The 19040-nt window shown below is 40.5% G+C and overlaps 1 protein-coding gene across 1 annotated transcript in view; it reads left to right on the forward strand.

Annotated features, from left to right (window-relative positions):
• Positions 1 to 19040, forward strand: part of RYR3 (ryanodine receptor 3) — a 446068-nt gene that overhangs the window by 108625 nt on the left and 318403 nt on the right. The window contains exon 14 of the mRNA XM_064291963.1: positions 13475 to 13596. Coding sequence (XP_064148033.1) covers positions 13475 to 13596 — 122 coding nt within the window. The remainder of the gene's footprint in view (positions 1 to 13474; positions 13597 to 19040) is intronic.

Below are 19040 nucleotides of genomic sequence, written 5' to 3' on the forward strand. Positions count from 1 at the left end.
ATAGATGCCAAGAATTTTGATGCTTTCTCTCAGGAAAATCTTACAAAATAAGGGCTTAGGTAGTCTAGGAGTCCCAGAGTAAGGCTCTAGGAGGCACTGTCGACTGCTGTTCAGATAAATCAGCCCAGTGTGGTGATGAGGCAAAGTGTCCCAGAATGCTCATCATTGTGAAAGGCTGTTGGAAACAAACTGTGAGGTAATATCTTGCTTTTATGTCAAGCAAAACATACCCATAGAATATCCAAAAAAGGGAAAATAAAATTATCAAGAAAGAATGGAAAATAGAATAAAGAAGAGGCCATACAGAGTAGCTTGTATGAGCTCAGCCCTTCCCTTGAAAACAACTATAAAGAATAGATAAAAATAAAAAAAGAAAGAAACTCTTTGAAAGTATCAACAACCAAGGCACCTGGGATGTGAGTGCTGAAGATCCAGGATAGAATGGAAGTGTACTAAGGTGAACTCTACTTTTGTCACTGCTTTCCCGCTCAGCACATTTGTGGATTTGGAGCACCAGGGAAAGGGGTCTAGTGTTAGTTTCGTTTCTCTGGCTGGATAGACACGTTAGAGATAGGGTCAGCCGAGGTTTCTGGGACGTGAGGGGCCAAGATCCCAAGGTGGAGGAAACTGTAGAAATGTGGGCCTAAAACTCTTCATGCTGTTTCCCTTTGGATCTGAAGCAGAACATGGATAAAGTGTGAAGCTAAGATAGCAAACAGAAATAAGCAACATCTATGATGCTGAAGCACAAAGCAGAGATTTTGACACTATGACAATACTAGAGAGACAGAGGCTGAGGCTCAGGGTACCCGAAGTAGGAACGTTCCTGGGAAACGCAGGCTTTCAGTTTAATTCCAGAAGGGCTACACCCTAGGAATAAGGGCCGTACCCTGGAATAAGGGCAAATAGAAGATAGATTCTAGAATCCCATCCTCTACTACATCAGCGTATCAGAAGAAAATTAAGTCCTCTGTATTATTATTGTTGTTCATTGCCATTGAGCTGGCTCCAACTCAAGATGATCTTATATATAACAGAATGAAACTTTGTCCAATTCTGTGCCTACCACTACCCATCTGCAAGTTTGACATGCTGTGGTGGCTTGCATATTGCTATAATGCTGGAAGCCGCAATGCCACCAGTATTTCAAAATACCAGCAGGATCACCCATGGTACACAGTTTTTAGCAGAGTGTCTAGACTTAGGCTAGGAAGAAAGGCCTGGCAATCTACATCTGAAATTTAGCCGATGAAAAACCCTGAATCCTCTATATATACCAAAAAAAAAAAAAACCAAACCCATTGCCATCAAGTTGATTCTGACAGAGTAAAACTGTCCCTAGGTTTTCCAAGGAGCACCAGGTGTATTCAAGCTGCCAGCCTTTTGGTTAAGAGCTATAGCTCTTAACCACTATGCCACTAAACCAAAAACCAAACCCAGTGCCATCAAGTTGATTCCGACTCATAGTGACCCTACAGGACAGAATAGAACTGCCCCATAGAGTTTCCAAGGAGCTCCTGGCGGATTCGAACTGCCAACCTTTTGGACAGCAGCCAGAGCACTTAACCACTACGCCACCAGGGTTTCCACTATGCCACTAGGGTTCCCAAATCCTCTATATAGAGTATGATAATATTATCTAGATCCTCTACAATTTCCATGTGCAGCATCTGTTATTCAATAGATTAGCAAATCTCTAGGCATGTCAAAAAACGGGAACAAATGGCAAAAGCCAAGAAAAAAAAATACTGTAGAAAAGATGCCCCAACAATCCAAACAGTAAAATTATTTGATAAGGTCTTAAAATAACTATGGTGAATCTCATCAAGAAAATGGAAGAAAAAGATGGAGAATTTCACAAGAAAAATAAAATGTATTAAAAAAATAGAAATTCTAGTACCGAAAAATATTATATACGGATGTACTGTTGTTCTTGTTATGTGCTGTCAAGTTGATTTTGACTTAGAGTGACTCCATATAACAGGGTAGGCTGTCCCATAGGGTTTTCTAGACTGTAATCTTTATGGGGACAGATTGCCAGGCCTTTTCTCCTGCAGAGCTCCTAAGTGAGTTTGAACTGATGACCTTTCGCTTAGCACCCAAGCACTAACAGATGGATTTAATAGATGATTCGACACAGCTGAGGAGCAAATTAGTCAAGTGAAAGGTCAATAGAAAATATCCAAACCGAAGTTCAGAGAGGGAAAAAGGATGAGAAATACAGAAAAGACCATAAGAGATATGAGATGTGCTGAAAAGACATACCTGTGACTGGCACCCATATTGAATAAATTGATTTGTGTGAAGTTCAAAAACTGGTAAAACTACTCACTGGTGGTAGCAGCCAGAGAAGTGGTGTATTGACTGGAAAGGGGTATGAAAGAGGCTTCTGGAGTGTTGGGTGGTTTTCTGTCTTGATCTGGTGGTGATCACTTACATACAATCATTCGTAAAAAATATATCATGCTTTATGCTTAAGATTATGTGCTTTATTATGTATATGTCACACATCATTCAAAAAGTTTATGAGAAAAAGAGAGGGATTTGCGTCTCTGAATTGGAAAATATAAGGGCTAATAAGGGAATTTATTACAATTTTAGCAGATACATTTTTTTTACACTTATGTATCCCCAGTGCCAAATACAATGCCTGGCATAGAGTCTATGCCTAATTAATATTTGATAAAATAAAAGAATTACCATATTCACCAAATTTCAGAATATTACAACACATCTTATATCTTGAAATGAAGGTAATTTTAGAGCAAGCAAAAGAAAATATTGCTTGATAGAGAACCATAAACTTAGGAGATTATTTGACTCAGAGGTGACTTAAACTGAGACTATAAGCAGCTTCATGGAAAGTTGGATAATAACATGCTGTCCCCACATGGTTATTACAGGGAAGCAGGATGCTGGTGGGGCAACCCAACCTGACCTTTCAGACATAATATAGTGGTCAGCACTCAGTCTCCATGGGATCACCTTGGCAGGACATTCTACTCAGTGGACCACTAGTTCGAGCCACAACACATTTCTTGCATTCTTAATGGAGAGAGTATAGGCGATCGTTATTTTAAAAGTCATCTTTAGAAATCAGTTGCATCATTTATATTGACATAATATTTTTAAGGACCCTGCAGTCTTACCTTTCTTTTTCTGCAAATAAAAAAACAAATGCCAAGGAAGCTTTAGTATCTGGACTATCATCAAACTGTGCCAAGAAGAGGGGGCGGAGCCAAGATGGCAGACTAGGCAGACGCTACCTCGGATCCCTCTTAAAACAAAGACACGGAAAAACAAGTGAATCGATCACATACATAACAATCTACGAACCCTGAACAACAAACACAGATTTAGAGACGGAGAACGAACTAATACGGGGAAACAGCGATTGTTTTCAGAGCCTGGAGCCGGCGTACCAGTCAGGTACGGCACAAGCACAGAGAGCTGCTCCACCCCCCTGAACTAACCCCGGGAAGGGGACCAGCCGGTTCCACGGGCAGCGTGGGACGCAGCCGGTAGGAGAAGTCCCTGGGAGGCAGTGACTGGTCTTGGAACGGGGAGAGCAGAGTCCAAGCCGGGGAACCGTCCTGCTGGGATTTGGACTTGACGCAGGTACGGCATAAACACAGAGAGCTGCTCCACCCCCCTGAACTAACCCCGGGAGGGGGCCCAGCTGGTTCGTGCAGGCGGCGTGGGACTCAGCCGGTAGGAGAAGTCCCTGGGAGGCAGCGACTGGTACTGGGGAGAACAGCGTCCCAGCTGGGACACTTGGTCACGGCACAAGCACGGGGAGCTGCTCCACCCACCTGAACTAAGCCCGGGAGGGGGCCCAACCGGTTCTCTGAGGCGGCACGGCAACGCGGCTGGAGGGACAAGAAGTCCCCGGGAGGCAGCAACTGATTTTGGAGTCGAGACTGCACCGTCCCAGCAGGGGAGCCTTGACACTGGGCGTGGGGCTGGAAGCGGAGGATCTGACCGTGACTCCAGCGGGCCAGACCCCCCGGGGGCAATCTCCACACAGCCAGCACACATAGGCGACGCGCCCCGCGGGAATCTCAGATATAATAGTCATTCCAAGCAAGACAAGCACCTCTGGCTATATTCTGAGGTGCTACTCTCCTATCTCTCTGTTCCCTCCCCCACCCTCCCCAGGAGGCTTCATTAACATCCGAATAGCCTGAGCCAGAGGGAGAACTCTGATAGGGATCTGACTGCATTTTTTTTTAGTAGATTTTCTGGAAAAACTAGTTTCCCAGTGATGGCTCGGAGACAACAATCCATATCAAACCACTTAAAGAAGCAGACCATGACAGCTTCTACAACCCCCAAAACAAAAGAATCAAAACCTTTCCCAAATGAAGATACAATCCTGGAATTATCAGATATAGAATATAAAAAACTAATTTACAGAATGCTTCAAGACATCACAAATGAAATAAGGCAAACTGCAGAAAAAGCCAAGGAACACACTCATAAAACTGTTGAAGAACTCAAAAAGATTATTCAAGAACATAGTGGAAAAATTAATAAGTTACAGGAATCCATAGAGAGACAGCATGTAGAAATCCAAAAGATTAACAATAAAATTACAGAATTAGACAACGCACTAGGAAGTCAGAGGAGCAGACTCGAGCAATTAGAATGTAGACTGGGACATCTGGAGGACCAGGGAATCAACACCAACATAGCTGGAAAAAAAATCAGATAAAAGAATTAAAAAAAATGAAGAAACCCTAAGAATCATGTGGGACTCTATCAAGAAGGATAACCTGCGGGTGATTGGAGTCCCAGAACAGGGAGAGGGGACAGAAAACACAGAGAAAATAGTTGAAGAACTCCTGACAGAAAACTTCCCTGACATCATGAAAGACGAAAGGATATCTATCTAAGATGCTCATCGAACCCCATTTAAGATTGATCCAAAAAGAAAAACACCAAGACATATTATCATCAAACTCACCAAAACCAAAGATAAACAGAAAATTTTAAAAGCAGCCAGGGAGAAAAGAAAGGTTTCCTTCAAGGGAGAATCAATAAGAATAAGTTCAGACTACTCAGCAGAAACCATGCAGGCAAGAAGGGAATGGGACGACATATACAGAACACTGAAGGAGAAAAACTGCCAGCTAAGGATCATATGTCCAGCAAAACTCTCTCTGAAATATGAAGGTGAAATTAAGATATTTACAGACAAACACAAGTTTAGAGAATTTGCAAAAACCAAACCAAAGCTACAAGAAATACTAAAGGATATTGTTTGGTCAGAGAACCAATAATATCAGATATCAGCACAACACAAGGTAGCAAAACAGAACGTCCTGATATCAACTCAAATAGGGAAATCACAAAAACAAACAAATTAAGATTAATTAAAAAAAAATACACATAACAGGGAATCATGGAAGTCTATAGGTAAAAGATCACAATAATCAAAAAGAGGGACTAAATACAGGAGGCATTGAACTGCCATATGGAGAGTGATACAAGGCGATATAGAACAATACAAGTTAGGTTTTTACTTAGAAAAATAGGGGTAAATAATAAGGTAACCACAAGAAGGTATAACAACTCTATAACTCAAGATAAAAGCCAAGAAAAACGTAACGACTCAACTAACACAAAGTCAAACACTATGAAAATGAGGATCTCACAATTTACTAAGAAAAACGTCTCAGCACAAAAAAGTATGTGGAAAAATGAAATTGTCAACAACACACATAAAAAGGCATCAAAATGACAGCACTAAAAACTTATTTATCTATAATTACGCTGAATGTAAATGGACTAAATGCACCAATAAAGAAACAGAGAGTCACAGACTGGATAAAGAAACACGATCCATCTATATGCTGCCTACAAGAGACTCACCTTAGACTTAGAGACACAAACAAACTAAAACTTGAAGGATGGAAAAAAATATATCAAGCAAACAATAAGCAAAAAAGAAGAGGAGTAGCAATATTAATTTCTGACAAAATAGACTTTAGACTTAAATCCACCACAAAGGATAAAGAAGGACACTACATAATGATAAAAGGGACAATTGATCAGGAAGACATAACCATATTAAATATTTATGCACCCAATGACAGGGCTGCAAAATACATAAATCAAATTTTAACAGAATTGAAAAGTGAGATAGATACCTCCACAATTATAGCAGGAGACTTCAACACACCACTTTCGGAGAAGGACAGGACATCCAGTAAGAAGCTCAATAGAGACACGGAAGATCTAATTACAACAATCAACCAACTTGACCTCATTGACTTATACAGAACTCTCCACCCAACTGCTGCAAAATATACTTTTTTTTTCTAGCGCACATGGAACATTCTCTAGAATAGACCACATATTAGGTCATAAAACAAACCTTTGCAGAGTCCAAAACATCGAAATATTACAAAGCATCTTCTCAGACCACAAGGCAATAAAAGTAGAGATCAATAACAGAAAAACTAGGGAAAAGAAATCAAATACTTGGAAAATGAACAATACCCTCCTGAAAAAAGACTGGGTTATAGAAGACATCAAGGAGGGAATAAGGAAATTCATAGAAAGCAACAAGAATGAAAATACTTCCTATCAAAACCTCTGGGACACAGCAAAAGCAGTGCTCAGAGGCCAATTTATATCGAGAAATGCACACATACAAAAAGAAGAAAGAGCCAAAATCAGAGAACTGTCCCTAAACTTGAACAAATAGAAACTGAGCAACAAAAGAATCCATCAGGCACCAGAAGAAAACAAATAATAAAAATTGGAGTTGAACTAAATGAATTAGAGAACAGAAAAACAATTGAAAGAATTAACAAAGCCAAAAGCTGGTTCTTTGAAAAATTAACAAAATTGATAAACCATTGGCTAGACTGACTAAAGAAATACAGGAAAGGAAACAAATAACCCAAATAAGAAACAAGAAGGACCACATCACAACAGAACCAAATGAAATTAAAAGAATCATTTCAGATTATTATGAAAAATTGTACTCTAACAAATTTGAAAACCTAGAAGAAATGGATGAATTCCTGGAAAAACACTACCTACCTAAACTAACACATTCAGAAGTAGAACAACTAAATAGACCCATAACAAAAAAAGAGATTGAAATGGTAATCAAAAAACTCCCAGCAAAAAAAAGCCCTGGCCCGGACGGCTTCACTGCAGAGTTCTACCAAACTTTCAGAGAAGAGTTAACACCACTACTTCTGAAGGTATTCCAAAGCATAGACAATGACGGAATACTACCCAACTCATTCTATGAAGCCACCATCTCCCTGATACCAAAACCAGGTAAAGACATTACAAAAAAAGAAAATTATAGACCTATTTTTTTTATATCCCTCATGAACATAGATGCAAAAATCCTCAACAAAATTCTAGCCAATAGAATCCAACAACACATCAAAAAAAATAATTCACCATGATCAAGTGGGATTTATACCAGGTATGCAAGGCTGGTTTAATATCAGAAAAACCATTAATGTAATCCATCACGTAAATAAAACAAAAGACAAAAACCACATGATCTTATCAATAGATGCAGAAAAGGCATTTGACAAAGTCCAACACCCATTTATGATAAAAACTCTTACCAAAATAGGAATTGAAGGAAAATTCCTCAACATAATAAAGGGCATCTATGCAAAGCCAACAGCCAATATCACTCTAAATGGAGAGAACCTGAAAGCATTTCCCTTGAGAATGGGAACCAGACAAGGATGCCCTTTATCACCGCTCTTATTCAACATCGTGCTGGAAGTCCTAGCCAGGGCAATTAGGCTAGACAAAGAAATAAAAGGTATCTGGATTGGCAAGGAGGAAGTAAAGTTATCACTATTTGCAGATGACATGATTATATACACAGAAAACCCTAAGGAATCCTCCAGAAAACTACTGAAACTAATGGAAGAGTTTGGCAGAGTCTCAGGTTACAAAATAAACATACAAAAATCACTTGGATTCCTCTACATCAACAAAAAGAACACCGAAGAGGAAATCACCAAATCAATACCATTCACAGTAGCCCCCAAGAAGATAAGATACTTAGGAATAAATCTTACCAAGGATGTAAAAGACCTATACAAAGAAAACTACAAAGCTCTACTACAAGAAATTCAAAAGGACATACTTAAGTGGAAAAACATACCTTGCTCATGGATAGGAAGACGTAACATAGTAAAAATGTCTATTCTACCAAAAGCCATCTATACATTTAATGCACTTCCGATCCAAATTCCAATGTCATATTTTAAGGGGATAGAGAAACCAATCACCAATTTCATATGGAAGGGAAAGAAGCCCCGGATAAGCAAAGCACTACTGAAAAAGAAGAAGAAAGTGGGAGGCCTCACTCTACCTGATTTCAGAACCTATTATACTGCCACAGTAGTCAAAACAGCCTGGTACTGGTACAACAGGCACATAGACCAATGGAACAGAATTGAGAACCCAGACATAGATCCATCCACGTATGAGCAGCTGATATTTGACAAAGGACCAGTGTCAATTAATTGGGGAAAAGATAGCCTTTTTAACAAATGGTGCTGGCATAACTGGATATCCATTTGCAAAAAAATGAAACAGGACCCATACCTTACACCATGCACAAAAACTAACTCCAAGTGGATCAAAGACCTAAACATAAAGACAAACGATAAAGATCATGGAAGAAAAAATTGGGACAACCCTAGGAGCCCTAATACAAGGCATAAACAGAATACAAAACATTACCAAAAATGATGAAGAGAAACCCGATAACTGGGAGCTCCTAAAAATCAAACACCTATGCTCATCTAAAGACTTCACCAAAAGAGTAAAAAGACCACCTACAGACTGGGAAAGAATTTTCAGCTATGACATCTCCGACCAGCGCCTGATCTCTAAAATCTACATGATTCTGTCAAAACTCAACCACAAAAAGACAAACAACCCAATCAAAAAGTGGGCAAAGGATATGAACACACATTTCACTAAAGAAGATATTCAGGCAGCCAACAGATACATGAGAAAATGCTCTCGATCATTAGCCATTAGAGAAATGCAAATTAAAACTACGATGAGATTCCATCTCACACCAGCAAGGCTGGCATTAATCCAAAAAACACAAAATAATAAATGTTGGAGAGGCTGTGGAGAGATTGGACCTCTTATACACTGCTGGTGGGAATGTAAAATGGTACAACCACTTTGGAAATCTATCTGGCGTTATCTTAAACAGTTAGAAATAGAACTACCATACAACCCAGAAATGCCACTCCTCGGAATATACCCTAGAGATACAAGAGCCTTCACACAAACAGATATATGCACACCCATGTTTATTGCAGCTCTGTTTACAATAGCAAAAAGTTGGAAGCAACCAAGGTGTCCATCAACGGATGAATGGGTAAATAAATTGTGGTATATTCACACAATGGAATACTACACATCGATAAAGAACAGTGACGAATCTCTGAAACATTTCATAACATGGAGGAACCTGGAAGGCATTATGCTGAGCGAAATTAGTCAGAGGCAAAAGGACAAATATTGTATAAGACCACTATTATAAGATCCTGAGAAATAGTAAACCTGAGAAGAACACATACTTTTGTGGTTACGAAGGGGGGAGGGAGGGAGGGTGGGAGAGGGTTTTTTATTGATTAATCAGTAGATAAGAACTGCTTTAGGTGAAGAGAAAGACAACACTCAATACATGGAAGGTCAGCTCAATTGGACTGGACCAAAAGCAAAGAAGTTTCCGGGATAAAATGAATGCTTCAAAGGTCAGCGGAGCAAGGGCGGGGGTCTAGGGAACATGGTTTGCGGGGACTTCTAAGTCAATTGGCAAAATAATTCTATTATGAAATCATTCTGCATCCCACTTTGAAATGTGGCGTCTGGGGTCTTAAATGCTAACAAGCGGCCATCTAAGATGCATCAATTGGTCTCAACCCACCTGGAGCAAAGGAAAAGGAAGAACACCAAGTCCACACGACAACTAAGAGCCCAAGAGACAGAAAGGGCCACATGAACCAGAGACCTACATCATCCTGAGACCAGAAGAACTAGTTGGTGCCCGGCCACAATAGAGGACTGCCCTGACAGGGAGCCCAGCAGAGGACCCCTGAGGGAGCAGGAGATCAGTGGGATACAGACCCCAAATTCTCATAAAAAGACCAAACTTAATGGTCTGACTGAGACTAGAGGAATCCTGGCGGCCATGGTCCCCAGACCTTCTGTTGGCACAGGACAGGAACCATCCCCGAAGACAACTCATCAGACATGAAAGGGACTGGTCAGTGGGTGGGAGAGAGACGCTGATGAAAAGTGAGCTAATTATATCAGGTGGACACTTGACATTGTGTTGGCAACTCTTGTCTGGAGGGGGGATGGGAGGATAGAGAGAGAGGGAAGCCGGCAAAATTGTCACGAAAGGAGAGACTGAAAGGGCTGACTCAAGAGGGGGAGAGCAAGTGGGAGTAGGGAGTGAGATGTATGTAAACTTATATGTGACAGACTGATTGGATTTGTAAACGTTCACTTGAAGCTTAATAAAAGTTAATGAAAAAAAAACTGTGCCAAGAAGCTTTTGAATAACCATAACTTCTCAGGGGAGAACAGAAGTAGTGAAACTTTTCAATTTAAACCTATCTGTAGCCTGTCCCCAACCTGAAGTACTCTTATACAAAATCCACTGTCTTCAAAGTTCCTGAATACCGATGCTTCATCTTGTATATGAACAATACTGGTACGTTCTAGACAGATATGATTCTAGATCTTGGCTGAGCATGGCAAAGCCCTGAGAAACATGCCTTTACTTCAAAACCAGCAAAAATTCTATATATCTGAAAGCAGAAGAGCCATGCTATTTGAGATAGAAGGGCTCTTCATAGTTGATTGATCTAGATCAGAAGTATTCGAGCACAGTAATGAATAAGCTCCAAGCCCTGGCAGCATAGTGGTTAAGAGCTTGGCTGCTAACCAAAAGGTTGGCAGTTCAAATCCATCAGGCACTTCTTGGAAACTGTATGGGGCAGTTCTACTCTGTCCTATAGGGTCACTATAAGTTGTAATCAACTTGACTGCATGGGATTTGGTTTTGGTTCAAGAAGCTTACAGCTAGTTGAAGGGGTGAGACAGATACATCAATATGTACACTGCAGTGCACGGGGTGCCACACTGCATTAAAACAGAGCACAAAAACTTCCAGGAAAGGTCACAAGAAGAAGGGTGTGGCATTAGAATGGAGCCTTGAAGGATGGAGGAATTTTGACAGAGGTGGCAGAAGAAGGTTATTTTCTGTGTAGACAAAGGAGCAGGAGCAAAAATCAAAAGGCAAGGAAGCAGGGAGAGCCCGTTTTTCTTGTCAGGGGGAGAGATGGGAGATAAAACTTTAAATGCTACTTTAAGAAATTTAAACAATACCAGAGGGGAGCTTTTGGAGGGTTTTTAGGGAGTGGCCATGGCAATAAAATCGTGTCCCAAGATCAGTCTGATGTTTGCGTTAGTGAGGAGTGAGGGGACATTGGTCATTGGGAGATTGGTTGAAAGGCTCTTGTATTAGTCTAAGTGAAATGTCACAGGGCCTGACCCATTCAGTACTGATGACACATAAAGAGAGTGGAATTTGTGGATCTTGGCTCTTGACCTGGGAGTAGGGGCCTACTCGGAGGATCAGGTCTTCTTGGAGAACTCCCAGTTTTTATTGTTGGTGAGTTCCACCTGTCCTTGCCTACCTCTTCCAGGACTATAGCACAGAGATTCATTTAACTGCCAGAATGGGTGTGACTTTGAGAGAGTGAATTTTGGGACATGCTATCTGAAACACTCTATCTATAGCATCATAATGCCTGGAGCTGGGCTGCACTGCTCCGTTTCATGAGAGGCGTGTTAAGTTTGTCCCTAAAAGTACAAGGTGTGTCCGAATCTGTGTTAAGCATTTTATGAAGCAAACAAAACAGTACCCTAGAAAAACTGGTAGAAAACAAACACAATGGAAAACCCGATGAATGGTAACTTACCTTAAAGGAAGCACCCCCTTTCCAGGCCATCTTGGGCAGCTTCTTTCTACCCTTGAGCTGCCTCAGCTTGGGATGTGGGACTCCTCCAAGACAAAAAAGACCTTAGGAGCTGGCTGCAAAGACCAGTAGGGCTCATAATGACAAATTTCTAACAACTGCCCTCCCCTCAGTTCTCATTACTTTCTTGTTTTTCTGGCTGGTTTGAATGTGTTGTCTGAAAAAGCAAAACCTAAGAGTTTTGGTCATTAGGGACCAGAAATCTGGGACTAAGGCCAAAGAAAACCTGGTGGCAAATATATTGCCAAATCTAAATGCAACATTGCTAACCAGTTACTGGAAAGTTCTGACAAAGTAATGTTTTGTAACAGTTGATGAATCAAATGGCAGAGGCACCCTTTGCTAACTCTTAGCCCGCAATGTATAGATAGGATACAGAATTTTTATTTTTCAAAAAACAGACATAAATCGTTTCAGGCCAGCTTCTACTTCCTGTGTGTATTTATTATATCAGGACATGCCTTCAGAAGAGTGGAAAATAAGGAGCAGATTTTCATATGGAAAGGAAAATAAGTCATTCCATTGTGTTAAAAAAAAAATAAGAGAAACCAAAGATGCTCATTTTAATTAATTTTTGAAGCCATGTGTTCCATTTACCCTGACAGATAGACTGACTTTCAGGACCTACAGATATTCTCCCTTTATTAACTCCCATCAAGAGGAAACCATGCCAGGGAACTTGAACCAGTACTAAATTCAAACCAACCTAGCTAACATTCGCATATGCTTGACCCTTTCAGGCAAAGAGGGATTAAGTGGGTTGGCCAAAGTCACACAGCTGGTAAGTGGCATAGTAGGACTAGAACTAAGCTCAGCTGCTACCAGAGCTCATATTCTCAAACCCTCTCTCTAACTCCTGTGATGAGAAAGGTGCCATCTTGAGCTGCTCCCCAAGTTCCACGGTGAACTAACCCAGTGTAGCTAGCTATTGCTCTTTAGTAGAGAAATCCAAGCCTAATCCCGGTAGAGGGTTTTGCTTTTAGTTGTCTTTCCTCTTCCACAATTCTCTCTGGAGGGACAGACTCTGAACAGAGTGACTTTTCCCATCTCTAAGGGTAAGATTTCATGTTCATTTTAAGAGAAAAATCTATTATAAAGTATGTTTCCGTCATTTCAAATTAGTCAACTAGGCCCAAGGAATTTACTGTAACTCTTACCGCTGTAGCATATAAAATTTCATTTTCATCAAAGTACCATGTCTTAGGAATGATTCATATATCAGTAATAGGGCATATGGGCAAAATAACTTTGTTCATGTCCCATTTTCAAAATGGCCCCAGGGTAGCATGGTTGGGGAAAAGGAGTAATAGGGATAAATAAGGGAAACACTGTAGGAAATGTTGCCTGCTTAGCTAGCTGTGGGGTTATGTGTAACCTGGATCTGGTGTCCCTTGCCCTTTGGGTAGGTCATACTCCATCAGGAAGGCCACATGGATGATGGACTAACACTGCAGAGATGTCAGCGTGAGGAGTCCCAGGCTGCTCGGATCATCCGGAACACAACAGCCTTATTCAGTCAGTTTGTCAGGTAAGTTAGCGCCTTCCTTTTTCTGTCAGTTTCTCCTCTGTGGTCTTCCACCCTTCCCCACCCGTTTTAAATACTGTGAGTGTTATCAGGAAGCACTCAAACGCCAGCCAAGAGGTTTTACCAACAAGAGCTTGGGACTGAAACTTATTTCCCACACGTGTGACCTCCTATTATCTTCCATCTGTGCCCAGCAAATCCATATCCCATTGGCTATTCAGGTTGCTGTGATGAATACCCAAGGTCTTCTCATGACCATGAAGTGAAAACAGCTGGCATGCTTTAATACCCTTTTGCACAACTGTGGAAAGAGGGGAGGAGACGGGAAGAAGTAATCCGCTATCACTAAACAGCATGCCATCTCAGTGCTATTTAAAAAGCTTCTGTGTTATTCAGAATTGTTGCTGTGGCTTGGCTCAAATTAGATTTGCCTTGGAAGCCTTCGGTTCTCCCAAGTATGGCTGGGACTTAAGTGGGAAAAGTAACTGAACTGTCTGCTTGGATCATAATCCCAGCAGTCTGAACAATACTGCCAAAAGAGGACTGTGGGGATTGTGTTCTCCAATTACCATGAGAAACTGCTTCTGTGGTAAACAGTGCAGTGTGCTGAGCCATTCTTTTCTGGTAGGCAAATCTCTCTGAAGCCAAGAGGGTTTAAATTGCATGTGTGGATTTGCATGAAATAAAAAATTTTTTATATCTTTACTTTTCTTGCTGTTGGAAACACTGTGATCCAAGGGATGTGTTAGTTAGGATATAAACTAAACTGCTGTTGCAGTCTAGGGTAAACTTTTGTTTTTCTCCTGAGCAAATGTATGGACTAGGCAGGTGGTTGGGGAAGATAGGCAGCCCTGCAAGTGGGGCTCACGTTGCTTCTATCTCATTGCTTTGTCATCTCGACATCCATGGTTCTTCAAGTGTGTCGCTGGGTACATCAGCATCACCTGAGAGCTTGAAAAAAATGTAGATTATCAGGTTTCAGCCCAGACCTACTGAGTCAGATACCCTAGGAGCTGTTGTGGTTAGTTGCCATCAAGTTGATTGCAACTCACAGTGACCCTGTGTGTGCAGAGTTGAACTGCTCCATAGGGGTTTCAAGCCTGTGACCTTTCAGAATAGATTGCTAGGTCTGTCTTCTGAGATGCCTCTGAGTGGATTAAAACAGGCAACCTTCAGGCTAGTAGTTGAATGCCTAACCATTTGCACCACCCAGAAAATTGTGTTTTAATAGGCCCTCCAGGTGATTCTGATACATGCTATAATTTAAGAACCACTGTCCGGGAATTAGGAGCCCTGGTGTTGCACTGCTAACGGAAAGGTCAGAAGTTTGAACCCGCCAGCCCCTCTACAGGAGAAAGATGTGGCAGCCTGGCCTTGGAAACCCTATGAGGCAGTTCTACTCTGCCCTATAGGGTCGTTCTGAGTCGGAATCAACTTGACGGCTGTGGGTTTGGTTTGGGCTCTGGAATTAATGTCTTAACTTTGCCGTACATTAGAATCACCCAGGGAGCTTTGAACACCCTAGTGTCCAGGCTGTATCTCAAACGAGTTACATCAGAATCTCTGGGGCTAAGATCCTGATACCGGTATGGTATTAAAGCCCCAGGGGTGATTCTAATATTCAGCCACAGTTGAGAATGACTGCCCTAGCATGCTTTCTTCATCCATTTGGGCAACGGTAACTTACTAGCACCATGTCTGAGGTCTGTCCTGCAAGAAGGGGAAGAAAGAGGAAGTGGAGGACGAGCAATTACTTTTTTAGAAGGCTATGTCCCAGAAGCAACATAGATCGTTTTCTCTTGCGTTCCATTCCGTTGGTTAAGAGTTAGTCACATGGCGACACCTAGCAGCAGGGAGACTGAGAAGGATAATCTCTACCTGGCTGGCTTTGTACCTAGCATAACTCAGGGGGTTCCGTTACTAAATCAGAGAAGGGGAGAGTGGATGATAGAGGTATTCCTGCCACCGAATGGAACCGAGGCCTGAAAATCAAGAATCCTTTATCTACTCTTGGCTTTCTCACTGTTTCCCTGTGATCCCTGAGCAAAACATCTCCTCCTTTCCGTTCCTCATTATATGCAGAACCTGCTACCTTTCTTTAAAGAGGGGCTATAAGAGTGAATGGTTTGGTATAGACAGCAAAGAATGCCTGCCTACATACACAAGTCTTTTCATGTGACCTGGACTAGCACCAAAATCATCATGCTAGAGCTGGCAGATTTTATTTACCTCGCCTCCAATTCTCTCAACCTCTGCCTTTGTATCTTTCTTGAAAATCAGTGACCCCTATCACCCATGTACAAAAATTATTTGAAAGAGGATCAAAGACCTAAACGTCAGACCTAAAATTCTTCTATATTAGAAGAAAACAGAAGTGTACATTTTTGTGACCTTGCATTTGGCACTGAACTGTCTGCTTGGATCATAATCCCTGCAGCCTAAACAATGAAATGTCATACCAAAAGCAATGAAAGAAAAAAAATTAATTAACAGGACTTCATCAAAATTAAGAACTTTTTGCCTCAAAAGATGGAATCAAGAAAGTGAGAAGACTGCCCACATAATGTGAGATATGTCAGAAATCTGATAAGAAACTTGTATCTAGAATATATTCAGTTCAACTTGTACATTCAACAATAAACAGACAAAATAAACCAATTTTTAAAATGGGCAAAGGATCTAAGTAGACATTTCCCAAAGAAGATATACAAATGGTCGATAAGCACCTGAAAAGATGCTCAGTGCCATTACCCAAAAACCAAAACCAAACCCAGTGCCGTCGAGTCGATTCCGACTCATAGTGACCCTATAGGACAGAGTAGAACTGCCCCATAGAGTTTCCAAGGAGCGCCTGGCAGATTCAAACTGCGGACCCTTTGGTTAGCAGCCGTAGCACTTAACCACTACGCCACCAGGGTTTCCTCAGTGCCATTAGGGAAATGCAAAGCAAAACCACAGTGAGATACGACTTCGTGCTCACTAGGAGGGTTATCAGAAGAGCAGAAAATAGCGTTGTATGTATGTATGTATACACACAACACACCTTGTTTACCCACTCATCGGTTGATGCACATTTCGGTTGTTTCCATTTGGGGCTATTATGAATAATGTTGCTGTGAGTATTAGTGTGAAAATCTTTGGACATATGTTCTCATTTCCCTTGAGCATATACCTAGGAGTGAAATTGCTAGTTTGCATGTAAATTTATGTGTAACTTTTTAAGGAACTGACGAACTGTTTTCTAAATTGGGTGCATCTTTCACATTCCCCTCTTACAAACGTGTGAGTGTTCTGATTTTGCCACATCCTCCTCATTTGTTATCGGCAGACTTTTTTGATTATAGCTATTGTAGTGGATATGACGTGGCATCTCTTTGTGGTTTTAGTTAACATTTCTAAAATGAAAAATAGTATTGAGCATCTTTTCATGTGCTTCTTAGTCATTCATATATCTTCTTTGGTAAAATGTCTAATCAAGTCTTTTGCCCATTTTTTAACTGGGTTTTTGTCTTCTAATTTGAGAGCTCTTGTAAACCCTGGTGGCACGGTGATTAAGTGCATTTTGAATCCACCAGGCGCTCCTTGGAAACTCTATGGGGCAGTTCTACTCTGTCCTTATAGGGTCACTATGAGTCGGAATCAACTCAAGGGCAACAGGCTTGGTTTTTTGGTTTTTGTTATCTTCTAGTTACAAGTTTTTGTTTTTTGGGCAAAATTATGATTTGCAAATATTTTCTCCTACCTTGTAGATTTTCTTCTCATTTTCTTAATGGTTTCTTTGAAGCACAAACATTTTTAATTTTGACAAAGTCCTATTTAACATTATTTTTATTTATGGGTTATGCTTTTGATAGCATAGCTAAGAACTCTTTGCCTAACCCAGAGTCACAAAGATTTTCTTTTATGTTTTCTTCTACAAATTTCATAATCCTAGCTCTTACATTCAGGTCTGTGACCCATTTCAAGTTAACTTTTGTGTGTAGCAGGAAGTAATGTTTTAAATTCATCTTTTTTTGCGCAGGAATATCTGATTGTCCCAGCACAATGTGTTGAAAAGATTATCTTTTCCCCATCAAATTGCTTCAGCCCCTTTATCAAAAGTTGAGTGACCATAAATGTAAAGGTATATTTCTAGACTTTCAGTTCTGTTCCACTGATCTGTATGTTTGTCATTATGCCAAAACAACACTGTCTGGATTGTTGTTGTTGTTAGTTAGCTGCTTGTCAAGTCAGCTCAGACTCATGGTGGCTTTATATAGTAAAAGAATGAAACATTGCCCAATCCTGGGCAATCTTCATGATCTTTGATATGTTTGAGTCCCATTGTTATGGCTATTGTGTCAATCCATCTCCTTGAGAATTTCCCTCATTTTCACTGACCTTCTGATGTCCTTTTCTAGGTGATGTGTCCAAAGTAAGCAAGACAAAGTCTTACTATCCTCGCTTCTGAGGAGCATTCAGTTTTATTTCTTCTAAGACTGACGTGTTCATTCTTCTGGCAATCCACGGTATAGTTAACATTCTTGGCCAACACCACACGTTTCAAATGCATCAATTCTTCTGTTTTATTTTTTCTCTGTCCAGCCTTCACATTCACGTGAGGCAATTGAAAAAGACCATTGCTTGGGTCAGGCACACCTTAGTCATCAAAGTGACATCTTTTCTTTGTAGGACTTTAAAGAAGTCTTTGGCAGCAAATTTTCCCAATGCAATGTATCATTAGATTTCTTGATTGCTGCGGCCATGGGCATTGATTGTTAACCCTAGTAGAATGAAATTCTTGACAACTTCTGTTTTTTCTTCATCTATCATGATGTTGCCTATTGGTCTAGTTTTGAGGGGTTTTGTTTTCTTTATGTTCTGGTGTAATCCATTCTGAAGGCTGTGTAGTCTTTTACCTTCATCAGTAAGTGCCTCAAGTCATCTTCATTTTCAGCAAGCAAGGTTATGTCATCTGTATATCACAGGTTGTTAGTAAGTCTTCCTAACTGAGTTTGATTCTATAGCTTATAACTGAGTTTGATTCTATAACTACTAAAATCAGGCAAAGTGAGTCCTGCAATTGTACTTCATTTCAAAATTATGTTGTCTCTTCTGGGCCCTTTGTATTTCCATACAGATTTTAGGGTGAATTTCTCAGTATCTGCAAAAAACTCTGCTCAGATTTTGATAAGCATTGAATTGAATCTATAGATCAGCTTTGGGAAAACAGCCGTCTTAACAATATTGAGTCGTCCAATCCCTAAACGTGAAATGTCTCTCTATTTATTTAATCTTCTCTAATTCCTCTTAGCAAGATTTTGTCATTTTCAGTGTACATTTTTGCATTTCTTTTGTAAAGTTAATTCTTAAATATTATTCTGTTTGAAGCTAATATGAATAGACTTATTTTCATTTTCAGACTGTTCATTTCTTGTAGATAGAAATGCTGATATATGAAAATTGAT

This window comes from Loxodonta africana, chromosome 10, assembly GCF_030014295.1.
Source record: "Loxodonta africana isolate mLoxAfr1 chromosome 10, mLoxAfr1.hap2, whole genome shotgun sequence".
In the NCBI taxonomy this organism is placed as follows: domain Eukaryota; kingdom Metazoa; phylum Chordata; class Mammalia; order Proboscidea; family Elephantidae; genus Loxodonta; species Loxodonta africana.